The sequence below is a fragment of the Bos indicus x Bos taurus genome, chromosome X, assembly GCF_003369695.1.
Source record: "Bos indicus x Bos taurus breed Angus x Brahman F1 hybrid chromosome X, Bos_hybrid_MaternalHap_v2.0, whole genome shotgun sequence".
Taxonomy (NCBI): domain Eukaryota; kingdom Metazoa; phylum Chordata; class Mammalia; order Artiodactyla; family Bovidae; genus Bos; species Bos indicus x Bos taurus.
In genome coordinates, this window is record NC_040105.1 from 94695875 (window position 1) to 94721358 (window position 25484).

General features: G+C 43.9%; 1 protein-coding gene across 1 annotated transcript; it reads right to left on the minus strand.

Moving 5' to 3' along the window:
* Window positions 1-6751: 6751 nt before the first annotated feature.
* Window positions 6752-18131, minus strand: LOC113888114 (nuclear RNA export factor 2-like). The gene is made up of 19 exons (XM_027535433.1): window positions 18066-18131; window positions 17376-17459; window positions 17160-17264; window positions 16968-17048; window positions 16758-16827; window positions 16522-16610; window positions 16295-16402; window positions 16000-16109; window positions 13341-13377; window positions 12895-12963; window positions 12754-12809; window positions 12522-12629; window positions 12345-12403; window positions 12124-12239; window positions 11949-11991; window positions 11242-11314; window positions 10518-10700; window positions 6930-6990; window positions 6752-6796 (listed from the first exon to the last, which is right to left on the minus strand). The coding sequence occupies exons 1-19, from the start codon at window positions 18123-18125 to the stop codon at window positions 6752-6754; spliced, it is 1557 nt and encodes a 518-aa protein (XP_027391234.1). The 5' UTR covers window positions 18126-18131.
* Window positions 18132-25484: the final 7353 nt, after the last annotated feature.

A 25484-nucleotide genomic window follows, 5' to 3' on the forward strand; every position in this document is an offset into this window, starting at 1 on the left:
AGCAGATCCATAATGAGTGTGCTTCTTTCAGTGGGTTTCAGTGGGGTCTAGGAGTGGAAGAGACATGAGGTGAAGAAGCCTCTGAGCAAATGAGCCAGCAGCCAGTTTCTAAACCAGAATCTCATTAAGAGGTGTGCAGTGTGAAACCAACACGTGTTGGTAAGGTTCCTCTGTTCATGCTTTTGTACCACTGTTTGTTCCTGACTCCCAAACTGACTCAGATTTTGTATGTACAACTAGAAGAAAGTCATGGGATTGCCTTCTGCAGTGTGCAGTTTCCAGATGAATCTGCCATTGAGGGAAACTGGTCACTAGTAAATGTTTCTTATGCAGCAGATGTATGATAGCTCATCCCATAATTAGTATAGTGTGTTGGAACCTCAGTTGTGTCCAACTCTTTGTGATCTCATGGACTGTAGCCTGCCAGGCTCTTCTGTCCATTGGATTCTCCAGGCCATGCCTTGCTCCAGGGGAACCTTCCCAAACCAGGATAAAATTCAGATCTCCTGTAGATTCTTTACTGTCTGAGCCACCAGGGTATGGAGTCGCCCATTTCTGTCATTTGAATGACTATTCCTGAGAAATTTCTGTCTGTTTCGGTTTAGTGTTACTGAGAACATGAAGACTGATTTTTCTCCCTTGGGGTGGCCTCTCCCTCCCCAGCTAGTAGAGGGAAGCAGTCTGGACCTAGAAAGAAGTTAGATGATTCGTGTCGGGGGCTTTGATTTGAGTCACCTGTTCCAGCCACATGGTGAGCTGGAGAGGGGGCCTGACAACATGTTCATGCCACTCTACCAGTGTCATTCAGGGTTTACACGCCAATGGCCTGTGCTGGGTTCTCAGCCTTTTGTGGAGCTTCAGTTGATTTCATAGCAGGTAGAAACTTATTTATAATGAATTGATTGTTGCTTTTTAAATTATTTGGTAATGACAGCTCAGGGAAGCTGAAGGTCATGGTTGGGAAACGAATTGTTACTGGATGTGGGAATCATTTCACTGCTCTTAACTGGATCAAGCTGGAGCAGGTTCTAGGAATTTGAACTAAAAATATTTGTCTCTCTTTTTTTTTCTTCCCAAAGTCTTGATGTATGTAGACAGAACCGTGGTTTGGGGCCTGTTGGGTCAAGTTATTTGTTTCTATAGGAAGTGCTTGCAGGTGTCAGTTGGGGCTTTCCAGGTGGTGCTAGTGGTAAAGAACCCCCCTGCCAATTCAGGAGACTCAAGAGACACGGGTTCAATCCCTGGATCAAGAAGATCCCCTGGAGGAGGAAAGGGCAACCCACTCCAGTATACTTGCTTGGAGAATCCCATGAACAGAGGAGCCTGGTGGGCTACAGTCCATAAGGTCTCAAAGAGTTGGATGCGACTGAAGCAACTTAGCATGTGCACTCACAGGTGTCAGTGGGCTTGGTGAGTCAGGCTCTCTGAGCTCAACGCATCTCCTTGTCATCCATTGTGCCTGGCCCTGCAGGGTTGTAACATCTGCTAGCACAGCCTGTTTTGTTCTCTGTACAAGCCTTTGGTGGTTCCCTCTGCAAACCCTCCAGTTTTACCCAGCAGAGTAAGGAAACTTTTCTTTATGGAAATGAAGAATCTGGCCTCATAAACTACTTCTCACATGTGCCCTCCTGCCAGTCAAACTGGACTTGTTCTTCTTGCCTTTGTGCCTTGTCAGCTGCCCTCGTCCAGCCCTACTCAGGGGCTCTGTGGGTGTGCCACCTTCATGGACTCCTCCTCTGTTGATTTCTGTTATGTGGATGTACATTGCTGCTGCTGCTGCTGATGCTAAGTCACTTCAGTCGTGTCAGACTCTGTGCGACCCCATAGATGGCAGCCCACCAGGCTCTACAGCCAAACTGAATGTTTCCATTTGGCAAGGAAGGTAGGATTCATGAAACTCAGGCCTTAACCAGTAGGTTGGATGACAAGACCAATTGAAGACATGCATGTTTATGTGAAATGTTTACTGTAAATTTTTTTGTTTACTCTCTTTTAAAAAATTACTCAGTTCAGTTCAGTTCAGTTCAGTCGCTCAGTCGTGTCCGACTTTGCGACCCCATGAACCGCAGCACGCCAGGCCTCCCTGTCCATCACCAACTCCCAGAGTTCACTCAAACTCATGTCCATCGAGTCAATGATGCCATCCAGCCATCTCATCCTCTGTCGTCCCCTTTTCCTCCTGCCCCCAATCCCTCCCAGCATCAGAGTCTTTTCCAATGAGTCAACTCTTCGCATGAGGTGGCCAAAGTACTGGAGTTTCAGCTTTAGCATCATTCCTTCCAAAGAACACCCAGGACTGATCTCTTTTAGAATGGACTGGTTGGATCTCCTTGCAGTCCATGGACCCTCAAGAGTCTTCTCCAACACCACGGTTCAAAAGCATCAATTCTTCAGCACTCAGCTTTCTTCACAGTCCAACTCTCACATCCATACATGACTACTAGAAAAACTATAGCCTTGACTAGACAAACCTTTGTTGGCAAAGTAATGTCTCTGCTTTTGAATATGCTATCTAGGTTGGTCATAACTTTCCTTCCAAGGAGTAAGCGTCTTTTGATTTCATGGCTGCAATCACCATCTGCAGTGATTTTGGAGCCCCAAAAAATAAAGTCTGACACTGTTTCCACTGTTTTCCCTTCTATTTCCCATGAAGTGATCTATATTTAAGTAGAAAATGAAGATCAGCAATAAAAACAAACGTATGAGCAGGTAAATAGGATAAATATAATCCATATTTTTGAATATAAGCAGTAGTAGTAGGGCTGGGGATGGGGGCTACAGGCGGAGATCCCAAGGGTAAGGGATCAGTTCAGACAAAAGTTCTGGGACAAAGTGTTGGGAGTAGAAAGTACCACACAGGAGCCAGAGCAATTCTGAGGGAAGGTACACAAGTTAGTTGGAAATGAAGGGCAGAAAGAGATTCAGAGAGACAGGCTGCAGCGTTAACATTTGCCCAGAATCATCAAAGCAAAAGAACTGAAAGCAAGGAATCTGCAGGAGAACAAGTGAATGGAAGACCAAGGTAGCATCTGAGCTGGCTAAAGAAGGAGGTCAAGGATGTGGAAGCCTGATGATGTAGAGCGAGGATGTAGAAGGTCCATGTAATGAGTTCCATGTTCCCTGTCCACAAGGGATCTCAAAGAGCCTAAGTTGAGCCAGGCAGTGCAATTGTTGATTTACACTGGAGTCTGCCTCTATTCCTCACATGTGACTGAGACGTGTACACTGTGATCTCTGTTCTCTAGCTGAGAATGTCAAGTCTGGTCTGTGATAATTGAGGCATTACATGGAATAACATTAATTGCCGACATTCGTTGGATCATAGAGAAAGCAAGGGAATTCCAGAAAAACATCTACTTCTGCTTCATTGACTACACAAAAGCCTTTGACTGAGTGGATCACAACAAACTGTGGAAAATTCTTAAAAAGATGGGAATACTAGACCATCATACCTGTCTCCTGAGAAACCTGTATGCAGGTCAAGAGGCAACAGTTAGAACATTAAGTGGAACAACTGACTGGTTCAAAATTGGGAAAGGAGTACGTCAAGGCCGTGTATTGTCATCCTGCTTATTTAACTTATATGCAGAGTACATCATGCGAAATTCTGGGCTGGATGAAGCACAAGCTGGAATCAAGATTTGGAGAAATAACAACACCCTCAGATATGCAGATGACTCCACCTTTATGGCAGAAAGTGAAGAACTAAAGAACCTCTTGATCAAAGTGAAAGAGGAGAGTGAAAAAGTTGGCTTAAAACTCAACATTCAGAAAAACTAAGATCATGGCATCCGGTCCCATCACTTCATGGCAAAGAGATGGGGAAACAATGGATACAATGACAGACTTTATTTTGGGGGGCTCCAAAATCACTGCAGATGGTGATTGCAGCCATGAAATTAAAAGATGCTTGCTCCTTGGAAGAAAAGTTATGACCAACATAGACAGCTTATTAAAAAGCAGAGGCATTATTTTGCCAACAAAGGTCCATCTAGTCAAAGTGAAAGAAAGTGAAAGTGAAGTCGCTCAGTCGTGTCCGACTCTTTGCTACACCATAGACTGTAGCCTACCAGGCTCCTCTGTCCATGGGATTTTCCAGGCAATAATACTGGAATGGATTGCCATTTCCTTCTCCAGGGGATCTCCCAACCCAGGGCTCGATCCCGGGTCTCCCGCATTGTAGACAGACGCTTTACTGTCTGAGCCACCAGGGAAGTCATCTAATCAAAGCTATGGTTTTTCCAGTAGTCGTGTATGGATGTGAGAGTTGGACTATAAAGGAAGCTGAGCACCGAAGAATTGATGCTTTTGAACCGTGATGTTGGAGAAGACTCTTGAGAGTCCCTTGGACTTCAAGGAGATCCATCCAGTCCATCCTAAAGGAAATCAGTCCTGAATATCCATTGGAAGGACTGATGCTGAAGCTGAAACTCCAATTCTTTGACCACCTGATGCGAAGAACTGCCACATATGAAGACCCTGATGCTGGGAAAGATTGAAGGTGGGAAGAGAAGGGGACGACAGAGGATGAGATGGCTGGATGACATCACCAACTCAATGGACATGGTTTGGGTGGACTCCGGGAGTTTGGTGGACAGGGAGGCCTGGCGTGCGTGCTGCAGTTCATGGGGTTGCAAAGAGTCGGACATGACTGAGCGATTGAACTGAATGAAATGAAGAGGGATTAAAGAGCCTCTTGATGAGGGTGAATGAGGACAGTGAAAAAGCTGGCTTAAAACTCAACATTTAAAAAACTAAGATCATGGCCTCTGGTCCCATGTCTTCATGGCAAATAGAAGGGGAAAAAGTGGAAGCAGTGACAGATTTTATTTTCCTGGGCTCCAAAATCACTGCAGATGGTGACTGCAGCCATGAAATTAAAAGACACTTGCTCCTTGGAAAGAAAGCTATGGCAAGCCTAGATCGTGTATTAAAAAGCAGAGATATTACTTTGACAACAAAGGTCTGTGTAGTCAGAGTTATGGTTTTTCCTGTAGTTGTGTAGGAATAAATGTGAGAGTTGGACCATAAAGAAGGCTGAGCGCCGAAGAATTGATGCTTTTGAACTGCGGTGTTGGAGAAGACTCCTGAGAGTCCCTTGGACAGCAAGGAGATCAAACAAGTCAATCCTAAAGGAAATCAACCCTGAATATTCATTGGAAGGACTGATGCTGCAGTACTTTGGCCACATAATGTGAAGTACCAACTCATTAGAAAAGACCCCTGATGCTGGAAAAGAATGACAGCAGGAGAAGAGGGTGGCAGGGGATGAAATAGTTAGATAGGATCACCGACTCAATGGACATGCATCTGAGCAAACTCTTGGAGACAGTGAAGGAAGGGAAGCCTGGTGTGTTGCAGTCCATGGGGCTTCAAAGAGTTGGACACAATTTAGCAACTGAACAGCAAAATTCCTAATGTAATGGCAATCATCCCCTTAGTTCATATTTTTAAAGAGTTCACAAGCCAATATATGGATCCTTCATGTACATAAAGAACTGAAAAGTTGCATGTGGTAGAAAATAACTTATGCAAGACCCCAAAATGGAGGCATAATTTGTAAATGGGTGGTACCACATCTGTATCATCATGTAGCTTAAAATGTGATATTGCTATTATTCTCATTTCAAAAATCATGCCTGCTTGTTGTCTGAAGGGTAGACATTACAGAAGTGCAGAAAATAAGTTGTGTACCTTTCAACTCTTGCTTGCAATTCTGTACTGCTAATTGTGTCAGTGAGAAAGGTCACACAGACTTGACCATAATGTTAGATTTCGTGTTATTTGTTTGGAAGTGAAATGAAATGGCTCAACCCCCTCAAGCACCCAATGTCCGCTCTCTGAGAGATGCATGGGTAGACAGGCTGACTCTCCCCTACTCTAAGGTACTGAAGTGAGATCCCTCCTACAATGCACCTTCAGAAAGGGGGAGAGGGCAGTACAGGGGATGAATGAGAATCCCTATGGAAGCATGGTGAGAAGTGTGAAAAGGCCCATTTCTCACTCGTGCATGCATGTTCACATCACTTCAGTTGTGTCCAACTCTGTGTGAACCTTTGAACTGTGGCCTGCCAGGTTCCTCTGTCCATGGGATTTTCCAGGGAAGAATACTAGAGTGGGTTACCATGCCTTCCTCCAGGATTTCTCATTCATCTGTATGACAATCTTGAAACGTTCATAGTATGGTCTTTGGAAGTAATTAGGAATAAGAAGTAAAACATGTACGTCCTCATCTTCTTTCCTTCTTTCCACTGCCCTCACTAGCCAGTCGGCATCCCTTGCAAAGCCTCTGTTGTTCCAGGTCACATGCCTGCTTCTGAGAATCTCTAGGAAGAGCATCTGGGTCACACCACCTCCAAAAACCAATCCCTGGAAGCATATCATGTCTCCTCTCATCATAATTTATTGACATCAAGCTTGATGTATCTGCCAGGGACTACCAAGGGGAATGTGAGTCAGGGAGGAGGGCAGGACTTTTCAGGCCTGGACCCACTGGCTCATGATTGGGGCAGGGAAGAGCAATGCAGGACACATAACATATAACATTCATCATCACTCTTTATTATGAAAACAAACACAACAACAATGAGTGAGAGAAATATGCAGAACAACTGACTCTCAGGATATGTTAACTGGCATATAATGTAACTGACTTCTTGGTCAGTCTCCAACCCCAGTCACTGGCGTGGCCTGAGGCTAGAGAGAAAAAGACGATGTGGATGAAGCCAAAGACGACATCCAAGGGATCCTTTTAGGGGATTTCTTTGAAGGCTTCTTCTGGGATCTTGCCCTCAGTCTGGAGGGAAGGAGTTGGGGTGTTAAAAAGCCAGTCCCCAAGTTCCATTCCCAGGCCATCCGCCTCCACTTTCTTGGCCTCCCCAAAGGCTCAGGAATGTTTATCTTTAATCTACTTGATTCCCAGACCTCACCTTGAACATACAGAAGACTTGACCAGCTCTGGTGTAGTTCCAGTCATTGTCCTGAAGGCACCTGTGGTGGGAGAAGAACAGGTGCTCTCCATTAGTACCACAATACAGACACGTTGACATTGCAATGCCACCACTAAATCCATGCCACTTTCTTGCTGGGACACATGGACCAGTGTGAACACTATGTGTAATGATGAAGAAAGACCAGTGAAAACCAAATCATCTGTCACTAGCATTCATGCCCACTGGAGTTTAAAACAGAAAAATAGAGTTGTGCAAAAGAACAGGGAATTCAATATATACTGATCAAGATATTCAAGAAAATGACAAATGAAAAATTATAAAGTACTAGTTTCCAACTGTCTTTTATTGAGATATAATCACACATCATACAATCACACATAAAAATCAGTGCTTTTTATTAGTCAAAAGATTGTGCACCTATAACATCTATCTAATTCCAGAATCATTTTAACACCTCAAAAAGAAACTCCTTAACCATTAATGATCCCCCTCTATTCCTCCCCTTCCCCTGGCAACCACTAATATCTTTTGGTCCCTGTGGATTTGACAATTATGGACATTTCCTACAATATCTGACTTCTTGTGACTGGCTTCTTTCACTTAGCATCATGTTTTCAAGGTTCATCCATGTCATGACATATATCAGAACTGTATTCTTTTTTATGACTGAATAATATTCTACTCTATGGATGTACCAGTTTTATTCATCCATTCATCAGTTGTTTCCATATTTTGGCTATTATGAATAATGCTATTCCTGAATAAGTTTTAGAGTGAACATATGCTTTCATTTTTCCTAGTAGATACTTAGGAGTGGGATTACCGGGTGATATGGTAACTCCATTTTAATATTTTGAGGAACTTCCAAATGTTTTCCCGAAGTGAGTGTTCCATGTACCTCTAATATATGAGCATTCTAACTTCTCCACACCTTCCCCTATGCTTATCTTTTGTTTCATTGATTAAAGCCATCTTAGTGGATGTGATGTGAGTGGTTGTTTTGATTTGTATTTTCCTAATGATTAATGATGTTGAGCATGTTTTCATGGGCTTGTCGGTCATTTGTATACCATATTTAGAGAAATATCTATTCAAATCCTTTCTCCATTTTTAAATTGGTATTTATGTTTTGATTGTTGACTTGTAAAATCCTACAATATTCTAGACAGTGGAGCTTATCAGATATGAGATTTGCAAATATTTTCTCCCATTTTGTGGGTGGTATGTTCACTTTCATGATTGTGTCCTTTGATGCACAAAAGTTTTTATTTTTGATGAAGTGCAATTTATTTGTCTCTTTGGCTGCTTGTGTTTTTGGTGTCACATATAAGAAACCAGTGCCTGATTCAAGGTCATGAAGATATACACCTATGTTTTCTTCTAAGTGCTTTTAAAAATTTTTATTGGAGTATAATTGACTTACAATGTTATGTTAGTTTCAGGTATATAACAAAGTGAGTTTATATATATATATTTTTTCAGATTATTTTCCCACATAGGTTATTACAGAACATTGAGTATAGTTCCCTGTGCTATACAGTAGGTCTTTATTAGTTATATATTTTATATATAGCAGTGTGTAGATATTAATCCCAATCTCCTAATTTATCACTTCTCCCCACACTTTCCCTTTGGTAACCATAAATTTATTTCAAGATCTGTGTCTATTTCTGTTTTGTAAATAAGTTCATTTGTATCGTTTTTATTAATTTCACATGTAAGTGATATCATATGATATTTGTCTTTCTCTGTCTGACTTACTTTACTTACCCAACCAAAAAATGGGAAGAGGATCTAAATAGACATTTCCCCAAAGATTATATAGAGAAAGCCAAAAAACACATGAAAAGATGCTCAACATCACTAATTATTAGAGAAATGCAAATCAGAATGACAATGAGGTATCACCTCACACCAGCCAGAATGGCTAGCATTAAAAAAATCTATGAACAATAAATGCTAGAGAGGGTGTGGAGAAAAGGGAACCCTCCTACACTGTTGGTGGAAATGTAAATTGGTACAACCAATATGGACAACAGTACAGCCTTCACTTGTGGCTCAGCTGGTAAAGAATCTGCCTGTAATGCAGGAGACCTAGGTTTGATCCCTGGGTTGGGAAGATCCCCTGGAGAAGGGAAAGGCTACTCACTCCAGTATTCTGGCCTAGAGAATTCCATGGACCGTATAGTCCATGGGGTCGCAAAGAATTGGACATGACTGAGTGACTTTCACTTTCACTTTTCAAGAAGGTGCCTTAGAAAACTAAATATAGAACTATCATATGATTCAGCAATCCTATTCCTGGGCATATCCAGGGAAAACCATAATTCAAAGAGATACACACACCCCAATGTACATAGCAGCACTATTCACATTAGATAAGCTATGGAAGCAACATAAATGTCCATTGTCAGAGAAATGGGTAAAGAAGATATGGTACATATATACAATGGAATATTACTCAGTCATAAAAAAGAATGAAATAGTACCATTTGCAGCAACATGGATGGACCTAGAGGTTATCATACTAAGTGAAAGTCAGCAAGAGTTTTTACACTTGTAGATTTTATATTAGGTCTTTGATCCATTTTGAATCAATATTTGTATATGGTCTGTGATAGGGGACACAATTCTTTTTTTTTTTTTTTTTGGTATGTGAATACTCATGTGTCCCAGCACCATCTGTCAAAAAGATTATTTGTTTTTCCTCCATTAATTAATTTGGCACCCACTAAAAATTAATAAGCTACAAATGTCAGGGTTTACATCAGAACTCTCAATTCTATTGCACTGATCTATCAAATGTCAGTGCCATGCAGCCTTGATTATAGTATCTTTGTAGTAAGTTTAGAAATTGTGAGGTCCAGGACTTGTGAGTCCTCAACATTATTCACTTTCAATATTGTTCTGACTATTCTGAGTCCATGCACTTCCATGTGAAAATTGAGGATCATTTAATCAATTTCTGGAAAGGAGCCAACAGGGATTTTTTGCTATGGTATAGACTCTGTAGATCACTTTGAATAGCACTACAATCTTAATAATATTAAATCTTTCAACATGAACACAGAATATCCTTCTGTGTTTGTTTTTAGATTTTCTTTAATTTACTCCAACAATGTTTTGAAGATTTTAAGGTACAGTTTTTTTACTTCTTTAGTTACATTTTGCTCTAAATATTTATTCTTTCTGATACTACTATAAATCAAATTGTTTTCTTAATTTCAATTTAGGATTTTTTCATTTTAAGTGTATAGAAATATAAATGATTTTTGTACACTGACCTTATATCTTGAAATTTTACTGAACTTATTTATGTATTTTTAGAGTTTCTTAGTGAATTTCTTAGCATTTTCCATATAAAATATCATGTCATATGAGCATGTACTGTTTTTAGAATGCTTTACATATATAATCATAAAATTTGTTTATCTTTTTCACGAGCTTACTTTTTTGCAAGCAAAATATCCAAATACTTATTTTTCCAAATTTCCTGTGTGTTGCCATTATTAATTCCATCATTCTCCCAGCTCCCCCTTATCTTCATGCACACATAATACTCACTTCTGAGACCACTGACAGTTCATCCCAGACTGAGTGGAGAAGGCTTGTACCATTTGCTGCTGTTCCTCGGACAAAGTGGCCACGGAGCTGGTGGACGGTGTGGGCACTGGGATGGAGACTGCACTCTGGGTGTTTTTAGGCCTGGCTTCCATCACAAATAGCTCATCATTCACTATACAAAGACTGGAGGAAAAATACACATTTAGACAAGTGATGGATGGACAACCAGCACCCCCAATCCTGACTGCTGCCACTGCCACTCAGCAACCAGATTCCTTCCATCCCCCTCCTGTGTCTGTCCCCAGGCTCCCTGACTGGTTCTTCTGCCCCTCACACAGAGCCCACCTTCAGAGAGATTGTCTACCAGCTTCACTCAATGGATAGGTTGATCCCCAACCCACAGACAACTTCACGTTTACCCTGAACAGCAGCCCAGTACACTACAGTACAGGAGTGTACAGTCTGATCCCCATTTTCAGAAGACACTGAGTCATGGAGAGGTCATGTGACTTGACCAAGGTCACACAGAGAGTGTTGGGTCAGGGAGAGAACCCATGTGCCAATTCCAGAGTCCATGCTCTTCCTAACCACTAGGCTAGATTGTTCCTTGGAGCTCCCTGCTGGCTTTCCACAATACTGAGTAAACGTAAGGTCTGCCCCACCACATGTCCAGGACCCTGAAACCATGCTGGATGGGTCATTCTGCCCACAACACGGCTCTCACCTTGAAGAGCTGGTAGGGGTAATGATGAAGGTCCGGGTGAAGGCACGCACACACTCCTGAGACCCTCCTTCCACTTCAACAACAAACAACAAACAATACCTCTTAGAGCCCTACATGTTTACAGGCTCCCATGGTGGACCCCAGTCATGCTGAGGGGACAGCTATTCGTTTGGGGAGCCACGGTGTCAGGAATGGGGAGGGCAACTGTAGGAGCTGTCTGCTCCTGGTGTACGTGTCCCCATGACAACCACTACACAAGTTCATGGGATGCATTTTTCATAGCTGCCCAAGAGGTGGACATTATGACCCCATTTTGCAAATGAGGAAACTGTGGGGTTAAGTAATGGCACAAGTTCTCAGTGTAAAGATCTGAGATGGGAACCACCAAACTCCACAGCCTATGTCCATAATGCCCAGGGCAGGAAGGCAGACATGGACGCAGTTCAGATCTGGGTTGTCTATGGGAAGACTGAGGGCTGGAAGACACAGAGGGGAAGGGAGGGGAAGGGAAGGAAAGAAGGGGAAGGGAAGGGAGGGGAAGGGAAGGGCAGTGAAGGGGAGGGGAGTCCAGGGGAGGGGACATAATGAAAGGGGAGGGGAGGGGAGTCGAGGGGAGGGGAGAGAAGCTGGAAGGGCCCTTGAGCTGGGAGCCTAGCCAGAGGAGGAAACAGTGGGGCATCTGGGCAAAGAGGGCTACACACACTTACCTTCCTTGAACATCCCGTTGACAGAGAAACAGAGCATCGTACCCTGAAAAGGAAGAGCCCAGGTAATGTCACCCCCTCAACCTCTTCCCCACCTGTGGCTTCCTGCCTGACCATCCCCCTACAGGCTCCCCACCCCGTCACTGCCGCCCCACCAAGGGAAGAAACAAACGCTCACTGTCTGGAACCACATGTCCACCAGGAAGGAGCTGAGGTCATGCTGAGTTTTGGGCAACATACAGAGGGCACGCACAATGTCACTATTTGTGTGCTTCAACTGCTGGACACGCAGGTCTGTATGGGAGGGGAAGAAAGCAAAAGTCAGGGCTGCCACGCCCTGGACCCTATGATTGGCTCCCTCACCACTCTTCCTGCCCAGCCTTCCCACCACACACTCACTGGGGTCCTTGACCTTCTTCATATTCCTGCTGTCCTTGAAGTACGCACATAAGCTGCTTCTAGGAGACAGAGGAACAATGGGTGGTGGTCCAGCCAGCAGGGATGTTAGCAAGAGCTGGCCTGTGTCTGATGGGGAACCACACAGCCTGAGGGAGGAGTCTGGGCAGTGATACTCACAGGCCTGGATCCTCAGAGTGGAATGGAATGGTCAAGGAGAAGCAGGCCTTGTGGTGGTAAGCACTGAGAAGGCCATATCGGTTTCCAGAGTCATAGATCAAGTAATATCTGTGGAACAGCAACGAGGACAGGCTGTCAGTGATCCAAACCCCAAAGGAGACCTGCGGTTTGGTGGCCTGACCCAGACTCAGCCCTTTCTATTCCTCATGGTGCCAAGTCTAAGTGAACTTACTGCTTCAGGAATTGAAGGATCATATTCTTCAGTGCGTCAGGTTCTTCATTGTTTTCCTGGAATCAAAAGGCATTTGAGACTATGTAGTGGATAAACCCATACCTGCAATAGCCCCAAATATTCTCTGATCCTCTTCCTCACCTTGCTGGGCTTTGTTGCACAGGGAGGGTGACTGTCAGTGACAACTGTTGAGGGTAACTCCTGGCCATCCTGTAGAATGGAAGAGGAAGTCAGGAGTGGAGACCAGAGGGGTGACCCCGGATGATCAGGGAAAAGGATGATCCCAGGACACAGAGGATAGGAGGTAAGTTGTAAAAGGGTCCTAGAAAGTCCATAGGCAAGCTTACAGTGGGTGTCTTCATCATGATGTCTTAGAGGTCTCTAGTATTATATGCAACTTTTATGTGTCTGTGTATGTGTTTATGGATATTTTTCCAGTGAGCATATCCATGTCATTTTCAAGACTCCATATCCCCTAAAGTGGTCAAGGGTCTGATGCCAACACATAATCTAGGCAAGACCCAAAGGGCTTGAGTGTAGGAGGTCTGAAATGTTAGTAAGATACAATGATTTACATAAGAACTTACCAGGCGCAGTAACTTTGGGAAACATTCTATGACGGCACTGTCCAAAACCAAAAACAGAGAAGAGATGATTGATAGTTCAAGGTTGTAATGTCTAATTTGAATTAAAACATTAACATGATAAACACAGATTGGGGTGTTCTTGCCCATTCAGCAGCCCCTTGTACCCACCTCAACTTCTGATTTTGAGGGTTTTGGGTTGACTTCCCTGTTGAACACTGAGTATCTCTCATCTGACTGAAAGGCACCATCTCCTCATCTCTCTGAGTACCTTAAGTTTAATATTCCTTCCTCCTCTCATTCTCCCGCTCCTTTCCCCTGGGTAGCTCCCACCTAGACTGTCCTGACTCCCTTCTCCTGTGCCTCAAGGACGAGCACTTCAAATCCAGTCTGCAGGCCTTCCTCTCCTCCCTGCCTTCCTTCCTCTAGGGCCCAGTGAAGGCTGTGGAGAGAAGAGGGAATGGGAGGATGGGAGCCTGGGGCTTTGCTACCTCACTGGGCATCCAGCACTCTGCCAAGTCAGGTCACACCTTAGGGATGGCCCAGGAGGCTGTGGCAGGGAGGTGAGTGAGGTGGGGCTCAGGAAGGATGAAGACAGAAGGAGAGTGGAGGGAGGAGGGGAGAAACAAGGGAGACATAGGGGCTCAGAGACAAGGGAGAGAGAGAAAGCAAAGGGAAGGGAAGGGAAGGAAACTCTACCATGGTGGGGCTCAGGGGAGAAGACAGAAGGAAGAGGAAGTAGTGCCCCTGCTGCAGCCCTCTCCTTCCCCTGCCCTGGAACACCCCAGGCACCCCAGGTAGGAATGGAAACTATGCACATGTTGGGCTGGGGGCCAGCCACTAGATGCTTCTTGAAGCTTTGACACCTGTGTGAGCTCGGTCAGACCTGGGCATGGGAAACAGAGTAGCCATGGGGGTAGATCTTAAAGGGCCAGGTCCCGGTTCAGTGTGGAGCTGAGGGTCTTTGGCCCGCCCTCATGATCACCACTTTCTGTCCTGATGGCCTCTGCACCTGTCTGAGTTGGATCTTTCTCTGAGGAATCACACGTGTCTCAGGCTACCAGGGGTTCCTCTGGAGGACAGGCAGGATGATGTGACGTGTGCAGGGAGGGAGAGGCGGTGTCCCCCGAGAGGCCTGTCCTGCAGTCTCCTCTAACTCCTCTGCCCCCTGCCTTCCTGTCCTGCCGCAGGAAGCTCTCTGCACACTGGCAGTGGCCAACTTCTGGCCCCTTGACTCAAGGAACCCTGCTTTTTCCTAAGAAGGATCCAGCCCCTGGCTTTGGGCTAAGGGAATGGATGTCATGACAGCAGCCACCCAGGACCTCAGCCCCCAGCACTGGGCAGGAAAGCCCCTGTGTAAACATGGAAGAGGAGGGGAACACTTTTGGAGGTAGAGGGAGAAGGACCCTCTCTGAATGGAGGAAGGAAGCCCCATCTCAGCATGGAGAAGGAAGGCCCATCTCAGCATGAGGCCCGGACTTGGAGGACCCTTCTCAGTCCAAGGCCCAGCAGTAGGGTCAAGTCTGGTCACTCCTGGTCTCGGTGAGGGAGAGGAGCCCTGATTCCTGAACCATGCTCTTGGGAGGCCCTGGTGGAGAATGCTAGGGGCAGAGAACCAGAAGCAGATTTCTGAGACCTGAAGAGGTAAGCAGGTCAGAGGAAGGAAATTCCTCACGGGTAAGGGACACAATAACCTCAGATATGCAGATGACACCACCCTTATGGCAGAAAGTGAAGGAGAACTAAAGAGCCTCTTGATGGAAGTGAAAGAGTAGAGTGAAAAAATTGGCTTAAAGCTCAACATTCAGAAAACTAAGATCATGGCATCCGGTCCCATCACTTCATGGCAAATAGATGGGGAAACAGTGGAAACAGGGGCAGACTTTATTTGGGGGGGGCTCCAAAATCACTGCAGATGGTGACTGCAGCCATGAAATAAAAAGATGCTTACTCCTTGAAAGAAAAGTTATGACCAACCTTGACAGCATATTAAAAAGCAGAGACATTACTTTGCTAACAAAGGTCCATCTAGTCAAGGCTATGGTTTTTCCAATAGTCATGTGTGGATGTGAGAGTTGGACTATAAAGAAAGCTGAGCACCGAAGAATTGATGCTTTTGAACTGTGATGTTGGAGAAGACTCTTGAGAGTCTCTTGGACTGCAAGGAGATCCAACCAGTCCATCCTAAAGGAGATGAGTCCTGAATATTCACTGGAAGGACTGATGCTGAAACTGAAACTCCAATACTTTGATCACCTGATGCGAAGAGCTGACTCATTTGAAAAGACCCTGATGCTGGGAAAGAGTGAAGGCGAGAGGAGAAGGGGATGACAGAGGATGAGGCATCAGAAGGGGATGACAGAGGTTGGATGGCATCAGCGACTCAATGGACATGAGTTTGAGTAAACTCTGGGAGTTGGTGATGGACAGGGAGGCCTGGCGTGCTGCAGTCCATGGGGTTGCAAAGAGTCGGACACAACTGAGTGACTGAACTGAACTGAACTGAACTGAACTGAAGGAACACAGAAAAGAGAAGGCAGAGCCTATGATCCTCCCAGAAGATCATGGCTGCCACCTTTGGCAAAGAGGTACTGTCAGTAATAGTTTAGGCCCCCATGGGTAAAGGTCACCAAGAAGGGTGACAGGATGGTCTCACACAAACCTTAAGTAGGTGGACTGGTCTGGAAATCTGTTACACAGTGGGTTCCCTCGCAGCCACAGCTCTTCAAGCTTCAGCCCCTTCATCTTGTTCAACTCCCACATAGAGTTCAGCTGAGAAATATGGAGAAGAAATTGGAAAAGGAATCCCAGGGCAAGAGAAACAACCAGGCCCCTGCAGCCCAGCCTCCACCCCACTCACCCCTCAGGTGCCCTCATCTGCCTCCTGTCATCACTCTGATGACCACAACCAACCCCCCTACTCTCATCCCAACTTTGATCTGACTCCCTCTTCTTACCTCATTGTTGGAGAGGTTCAGTATCTTGATTGTGGGGACCATGTGCACAATGTCAGACAGGCCGTCCAGGTGGTACAGTTTGTTGCAGCTCAGGTTCAAGGACAATAGCTTTGGGTGAAGAAGAGTTAGAGTGAAGGTTACTATTCTGGATCTTGGAGACAAATCTGTCCTCCACCCCATCTCTTCCACCCCCTACCATAATATCAGAGCTGGGCCTTCAGCCTCACCTCAGGGAAGTTCTTCTTGATGATCTGCAGGGCAGCAGCCATACAGTTTCTTCGATTCAGAATTATCTCAATATCATGGCCCATCAAGTCTTCAGGAAGGAGAGGGGAGGGAATCAGAACACCAAGTGGGGTCCAGGCCCATAATCAGCCCCTCACCACATTACCATCCCCAAGACTCCCTCTAGGAAGACCCCCTCTGCCCACACCCACCCTCAAATTACTACTGTCAGCCATACCTGGGTCAAAGCGGAGCTTCTGGAGGTCAAGAGATTGCTGGGAGACATCAAATCGTTTGTTAAAGGCCAGCTGCAGAGACAGAGAGAGGGAGAGAGCCACTCTGAGACTGTGGTGGTGGCAGGGAAATCGGGGGTGAGAGGGATGGGGGGCTGGGGGAAGAAGAGACAGAGGTGAGTGTTGGCATACAGGATGCCTTGAGTTGGCATTACCTTTAACTTCTCCATTTTTTCTGGTCTCAACTTATTACGCACAGAGTAGGGAACAGCAGAGGGGTTGACAAAGATAGGTATCTGCAGGAAGAAGAGGTGGGGTAAGCAGCAACTCTAGTTCAAGAAGACGACTAGCCCCAGGCCTGTCCTCCTGTCCCAGGATGCATTATAGGCAATGATCTGGACACACACCTTTTGGTTCTCTTCATCATAGATCTTGTAGCTTACATCCATCAAGGCGGAGGCAGTGCTAGCTTTCTGCACGAAGAATCGAGCCCCATTTTTCACATAGTGGAACTATAGGGATTAAATGCAACAGCAATAGTATCAGAGGCCAACAGACCCTGCTATACCAGATCTCTCCCCCTTCCCTGTGCCCACTCATCTGGCTTCAGCATCCTCTCTTACATCCACTGGAGTAAAGCAGACACTGCAAAGGCTCTGGATTGAGTTCATTAGCCACATCTTGTCATACTTTTTCCCATGAGGAATCTAAGGATGAAAAGAGGGGTTAGGACAGAGGACAGATGACAGGGAATTTAGCCTGGAGAACAAACCTTTTCCTATTCTTTTCCAGTCTTCTACTGAGCTTGAAAGGGCATCTAAAGAAGGGACCACTGGTATGATTTCTTATGTTTGTGCATAATATGGATTTCCAAAATACTCCTCTCCAGTCAAAGCTCTCTGCCAATTAATCAAGGTGTTAGAGATGATCTTTCTTTAATAAAGTTCCAGGAGATCCTACCTAGTGCAGATACTGCTTGCCCCTCAGACAAGGTCTCCAGAGACTCGGCCCCCCATGTCCCACACTCAGCTAGCCAAACTGAGACCTCTAGTGCAGAGCTGCTCCATATCCTAATCAGTAGTTTATGTCTTTGCCTTGAGATAGTCTCCAATGTTCTCCTTACAGTCGGTCTGTTCCCTTTATATTGCTTCTCTGAATTTTTCCTTAGATGAACAAGACTGTTAACTAAGCAATAAAATGGTCAGATTACAAACTGTCCCCAGCAGAATAAACTAGCATCTCAACATGAGAACAACATAACTCCTCCTGATTTTTCTCTCCTTCGCATTCCATACTTTTTTCAGGATACTCACTGTGACCTTAAACCAGCTCCCTTGGGCACCATCTTGTGTGTTCTCCCTCATTTTTCTCATCACAGGTTTTCCATTTCCCCACACAGTAACACAGATATTGCCTTCTCTGCGCCATCTCACTCTCCTCCCGTTGCCTCGGAAGGAATAGGGAAAGCTGACATGGAGAGAAGAAGAGTGAGTGGCCATAAGTGCTAAGAGAGTCTTCTGTACACACTCGTCTCTTTGACACCAGCACTACAGTTTGGATCATTGTTTAGTCACTAAGTTGTGTCTCACTCTTTGCAACCCCATGGACTGCAGCCCACCAGGCTCCTCTGTTCATGGGATTTCCCAGGGAAGAATAACGGAGTGGGTTGTCATTTCCTTCTCCAGGGGATCTTCCTGACCCAGTGATTTTACCCTCATCTCCTGCATTGGCAGGTGGATTCTTTACCACTGATCACCAGGGAAAACTCAATTAGGGTTGCACAACCATTATTCCACTTCTAGCATACTTCAGTTTTACAGTGAGAGAAGGAAAAGAAGTCCACAGGGAGAGCTGGACTGTCCCAGGGGCTGCTGTGTGCAAACCCTGCTGCCTGGTCACTTACTGTCTTTCTTTGGGGCCCTCATGGACATTCCTCATCACCATACTTCCATCATCATCAGAGTGGTGTGAAGGCTGAGTCTCATATTCATTATCTTCATAACGAGGGCTCCTCTTGTCAAAATCATCTTGGAAAGAACTCCAACCTTCATTTCTTCCTTCAGGTGAACTATCACCACCTCTGTATTCTGAAAAGTGGAACAAAAATACAAGTTTGAACACACATCAGTGGCCTACTCACCATGTACAATGTCTTAGGCTAACAGGCAAGCAAAATGCCAACCTGGCCTAAGGGTTCAATCCCACACACCCCAAAAGGAAACTCTTCTGTCAGTTCAGACGCATACTCAGTCCCTCAGTCCTGTCTGACTCTTTATGACCTAGCAGCCCACCAGGCTCCTCTGTCCATGGGATTTCTCAGGTAAGAATACTGAAACGGATGCCACTTCCTCCTCCAGTGGATCTTCCTGACCCAGAGATCAAACCTGTGTCTCCTGCATTGCAGGCAGTTTCTTTATCTGCTGAGCCCTCAGGGAAGCATTATCTGAGAGATGGCACTATCATGGGAGAAATCGAGGAGAAGCAGGATGAGGAAGAGGAGAGGTTTGGAATGCAGGTGTTTGGAATACACAATAGTTATACTTTCATGTCCATGCTTTACTTGTATAAAAAAGTTAGGTCAGAGTTTTACCAGGTTCTTGAGGGGAAGCACTATTACTATTGACTCGTTACCTAACATAAGAGAAACAATTATTGATAATTAGATCCACCTGTCTTCTCTCTGATTCTTAAACTACATCACTTTGGACAATTCACGAAACTTCTCCTGATCTCAAATTACTTATAATATGTAAAAGTCAAGGATTAAAGCTAAATACCACCACAATCAAGATATAAAGCATATACTACACTCCAAATTGTTCCCAGTTAATCTTTTCATCTCCCAGCTCCATATAAACCTTTATCTGCTCACAGTTTCTATATAGTAGTTTTGCTTGCCAAAAATCCTAGAAGTAGAATTTCTTGTAAATGGAATCATACATACTGTATACCTTTCCATCTGGCTTTTTAAATTCAGCATAATGTTTCTGAAATCCAGTTATGGTCTTTCCTTTTTCATTGCTGTGTAATACCCCACTGTATGGGTTGTAGCTCTCAACCTTGTTTACACAGTAGAGGTACTTGGGGAGATTGAGAATATCACCAGCACCAAGCTATACTCAAAATAATTAAAGGCACCCACATTTTCTAAATTCTCCATGTGACTGCAGTGTACAACCACAGTTAAAAGTCACTGTGTTAAAAGTATCAGCTTTGGGCTTATGGTCTTTCCTAGTGGCTCAGACTATAAAGAATCTGCATGCAATGCAGAGACACAGGTTCAATCCTTGGGTCAAGAAGATCCCCTGGAGAAGGCACTGGCAACCCATTCCAGTATGTTTGCCTGGAAAATTCCATGGACAGAGGAGTCTGGTGGGCTACAGTCCATGAGGTCACAAAGAGTTGGACACAACATATTTGCCAGAGATCCTAGAAATGGATGCCACCTCATTTTGCTAGCTTTCCACTCTGTTGTTTTAGGGACCTGGTGATTCCATTAGCTTAAATAAGAGATTGAGAAACTATAACCCATAGGCCAAACCTGATCTTTGGCCTGTTCTTCTAGGGCCTGCAAGCTAAGAATTGTTTTTACATATTTGAATGGTTAAAAAAGTAATAATTCTTGACATGCAAAAATTATTTGAAATCCACACATCAATGTCCATATACAAGGTTTTATTGGAACATAGCCATACTTGTCTCTGGAGGCTTCCACCCTACAACAGCAGAGTTAAATAGTTACAAAACAGATAAAATGGTCCTCAAGGCCTCAAATATTTGTGATCTGGCCCTTTCCAGGAAAAGTTTGCTGAGCTCTGGCTCAGAGCGAGTGTCTTTAAAGCAAATGCACAATAACTGTGGTAAATGGCTGATGATCCCTTTGGCTAAGCCTGGGAAAAAGATTTACTATGGTTCCTTGTGACTTCACTGTAGGGTCCCTTCCTCAGTAGTTCACTCATTCATGGTATTCTGGGTAAATGTGAGAACTGAGTAAGGGATTACCATTCACCAACAAGACAGCTCAAATCACCAGATCTAGAGCTTGATTTACTTATTTTTATGTTATTCTATATCTTATTATAAATAAATATTTATTCAAATTTTATTTATTTATACATGGATCAAATGCAACTTAAGGGTATGTTGAGATATTTCAAGATCCAAGGGATCTATTGATCACTTAGCTACATTTAGAGACTGAAAGTGAAAGTCGCTCAGTCATGTCTGACTCTATGTGACCCCATGGGTATAGTCCATGGAATTCTCTAGGCCAGAATACTGGAGTTGGTAGCCTTTCCCTTCTCTAGGGGATCTTCCTAACCCAGGGATCAAACCCAGGTCTCCTGCATTGTGGGCGGATTCTTTACCACCTGAGCCACAAGGGAAGCCCAAGAATACTAGAGTGAGTAGCCTATCCCTTCTCCAGCAGATCTTCCCAAACCAAGAATTGAACTGGGGTCTCCTGCATTGTAGGCGGATTCTTTACCAACTGAACTATCTGGTGGTCAAACCAATGTGACTCCCCTTCCAGTCTTGCTGTTTATCAGATGAACTGCACTCACCTTGAGGCAGGCAGTTAAGTGCTCCTCCTGGGCCTACAATTCCAGGACCCCATCATACCCACTGAAATGAGGGTGACCATGTCAATGGCAGGGTCTACCATCTCATCTGTGTATTACACAAGTCAGCTACTTCAGAACACTTCAAAGATGAAGATGCCCCCCTCACTAATATGTTTCTCAATGCTATGGGGAAAGGATTGACCTCTGAGTTCCAAATAGCAGGTGCTTGGTCCACTGACACATTGATTTCAAAGGTATTTCAATTCAAGTGATTTCAGGTGATAACTCTTGAGCCTGCTGCTGCTGCTGCTGCTAAGTCACTTCAGTCGTGTCCGACTCTGTGTGACCCCATAGACATCAGCCCACCAGGCTCCCCCGTTCCTGGGATTCTACAGGCAAGAACACTGGAGTGGGTTGCCATTTCATTCTCCAATGCATGAAAGTGAAAAAGTGAAAGTGAAGTCGCTCAGTCGTGTCTGACTCTTAGCGACCCCATGGACTGCAGCCCACCAGGCTCCTCCACCCATGGGATTTTCGAGGCAAGAGTACTGGAGTGGGGTGCCATTGCCTTCTCCAAAACTCTTGAACCTGAGTCCCTCTAAAATCAAAATTCATTTGTCAAGTTTATGACTAACTTCTCTATCCAAAACTTCATTCCCTCTCTTGTCCCACTCATGATCTCCTCAGGACTGAGAAGTATACCAGAAAAGGGGGGTTTGAAACTGAATAGAAACATGCAGGGCCCTCCTGAGGACAAAAGCCCCTCTGTCTTCCCTGTTTCTTGTTTGTAGAAAAAGGCTTTGGGCCCCTCACTCTTCCCTGAGTTCCAAAGAACAGACTCAAGCAGTTACTAATTAGGGAGGTGAGGGAATGCAGAAACAAAGGGAAAGCAGTCAAGAAACAATAGTGCAGGTCAGTCCCAAGATGGCAGAGGAATAGGATGGGGACACCACTTTCTCCCCTACAAATACATCAAAAGATAACCTGCATGTGGAGCAACTTCCACACAACAACTTCTAAATGCTGGTGGAGGACCCCAGATATCCAGAAAGGCAAACCAATCTCTTCGAAATGAGTCTTGATGTTAGTCTAAAAGGGGGACAAAAACCCTAAGGCAGAAGGCTCACCTTCAGAACTTTGGACAATCATAGAACTCCTAACCCCAGGGAACATTAATAGATAAAAGCCCACCCAAAAGCCTTCATATCTACACTGAAATCAAACTCCACCCAAGAGCCAGCAAGTTCCAGTGCAAGACACCCCATGCTAATCCTCCAGCAAAATAGGAACACAATCTTGAACATTAAAAACAGGCTTCCTGAAGTCATACCAAATCCAGAGACACCCCCAAACTCATTACTAGACACTGCATTACCCTCCAGAGAGATGAGAGCCAGCTCCATCCACCAGAACACAGACACAAATCCCCCCAATCAAGAAACCCTCACAAGGCAGTGATTCAACCCCACCCACAGGGAACAGACTTCACAGTTAAGAGGGACTATGACCTTCCAGCCTGCAGAAGGGAGACACCAAACACAGCAAACTAAACAAAATCAAAAGGCAAAGAAATATCCAGCAGGTGAAGGAATATGATAAGAACCTACCAAACCAAACCAAAGAGGAGGAGATAGGGAGTCTACCTGAAAAAGAATTCAGAATAATGATAGTAAAGATAATGCAAAATCTTGAAAACAAAATAGAGTTATGGATATATAGATTAGAGACACGGGTTGAGAAAATGCAAGAAATGTTTAAGAAGGAACTAGAAGAAATAAATAGTCAATTAGTAATGAACAATGCAATATGTGAGATTTAAAACACTCTGCAGTGAACCAACAGTAGAGGAACTGAGACAGAAGAGAGGACAAGTGAGCTAGAAGATAGAATAGTGGAAATAAATGAAGCAGAGTGGAAAAAAGAATAAAAATAAAGGAGGACAGCCTCAGAGATTTCTGGGACAATGTTAAACGCTCCAACATTTGAACATAGGTGTTCCAGAAGAAGGAAACAGAAGGAAAGGGCATGAGAAAATATTTGAGGAGATAAAAGTTGAAAACTTTCCTAAAATGGGGAAGGAAATATCCACCCAAGTCCAAGAAGCCCAGAGAGTCCTATATAGGATAAACTCAAGGTGAAACACACCAAGACACATATTAATCAAACTAACAAAAACTAAACACAAAGAACAAATATCAAAAGCAGCAAGGGAAAAGAAACAAATAACTTACAAGAGGATCGCTATAAGGATAACAGCTGATTTTTCAAAAGTAACTCTTCAGGCCAGAAGGGAATGGCAGGATATACTTAAAGTGATGAAAGGGAAAAACCTACAGCCAAGATTACTCTACCCAATAAGGATCTCATTAAGATTTGAAGGAGAAAGCAAAGCTTTACAGACAAGCAAAAGCTGAGAGAATTCACCACCACCAAGCCAGCTCTTCTCCTTGGAAGAAAAGCTCTGACAAACCTAGACAGTGTATTAAAAAGCAGAGACATTACTTTGCCAACAAGGGTTCGTATAGTCAAAGCTATGGTTTTTCCAGTAGTCATGTACAGATGTGAGAGCTGGACCATAAAGAAGGCTGAGTGCCTAAGAATTGATGCTTTCGAACTGTGGTGTTGGAGAAGGCTCTTGAGAGTCCCTTGGACTGCAAAGAGATCAAACCAGTTGATATTGGAATATATTGGAAATAAAAGCAAAAATAAACAAATGGTACCTAATTAAAATTAAAAGCTTCTGCACAACAAAGGAAACTATAAGCAAGGTGAAAAGACAGCCTTCAGAATGGGAGAAAATAATAGCAAACAAAACAACTGACAAAGAATTAACCTCAAAAATATACAAGCAACTCCTGCAGCTCAATTCCAGGAAAATAAACGACCCATTCAAAAAGTGGGCCAAAGAACTAAACAGACATTTCTGCAAAGAAGACATATAGATGGCTAACAAACACATGAAAAGATGCTCAGCATCATTCACTAACAGAGAAATGCAAATCAAAACCACAATGCGGTACCATTTCACGCCAGTCAGAATGGCTGCTATCCAAAAGTCCACAAACAATAAATGCTAGAGAGAGTGTGGAGAAAGGGGAACCCTCTTACACTGTTGGTGGGAATGCAAACTAGTACAGCCACTATGGAGAACAGTGTGGAGATTCCTTAAAAAACTGGAAATAGAACTGCCATATGACCCAGCAATTCCACTGCTGGGCATACACACTGAGGAAACCAGAATTGAAAGAGACACATGTACCCCAATGTTCATCACAGCACTGTTTATAATAGCCAGGACATGGAAGCAACCTAAATGTCCATGAGCAGAAGAATGGATAAGAAAGCTGTGATACATATACACAATGGAATACTACTCAGCATTAAAAGGAATACATTTGAATCAGTCTAATAAGGTGGATGAAACTGGAGCCTATTATACAAAGTGAAGTAAGCCAGAAAGAAAAACACCAGTACAGTATACTAACACATATATATGGAATTTAGAAAGATGGTAACAATAACCCTGTATGCGAGACAGCAAAAGAGACACAGATGTATAGAACAGTCTCTTGGACTCTGTGGGAGAGGGCAAGGGCGGAATGATATGGGAGAATGGCATTGAAACGTGTAAATTATCATATGTGAAATGAATCGCCAGTCTAGGTTTGATGCATGATACAGGGTGCTCTGAGTTGGTGCACTGGGATGACCCCCCCAAAAATGGCAGCTCTAATTATTAAATAATAACTAATTAGTTTTGAGAAAGTGTGGAAATTGATATAAAATGTGAGACAGTTCATCTGCTCATCCTTACAATTAAGTTGCATCATCTTCTCCAGAGTGGGGCATTTTATTTTGCTTATAAGATTTCCTAATGACTAGCACTTATGCACTTATTTCTTGCCATCATGATATCAGAAACATAAATTGAGGTTATATATAAAAAATGAAAAAATGGAAAGGCTAAGTAAAAGAATCACTAATGAAATAAGATAAAATGAATAAGCAATAAGTAGTTTCTTAATGAGAATAGATTATAATTATCAGTAAACATACATTGTTCGTAGTAAACAAAGGTACAAGGTATTAACATGTTAGAAGAGATTTAGTTTGAACAGGTTCTCCCAAAATGTTTTCTGAAGAACACTGGTACTTCAAATGGTCTGTGGG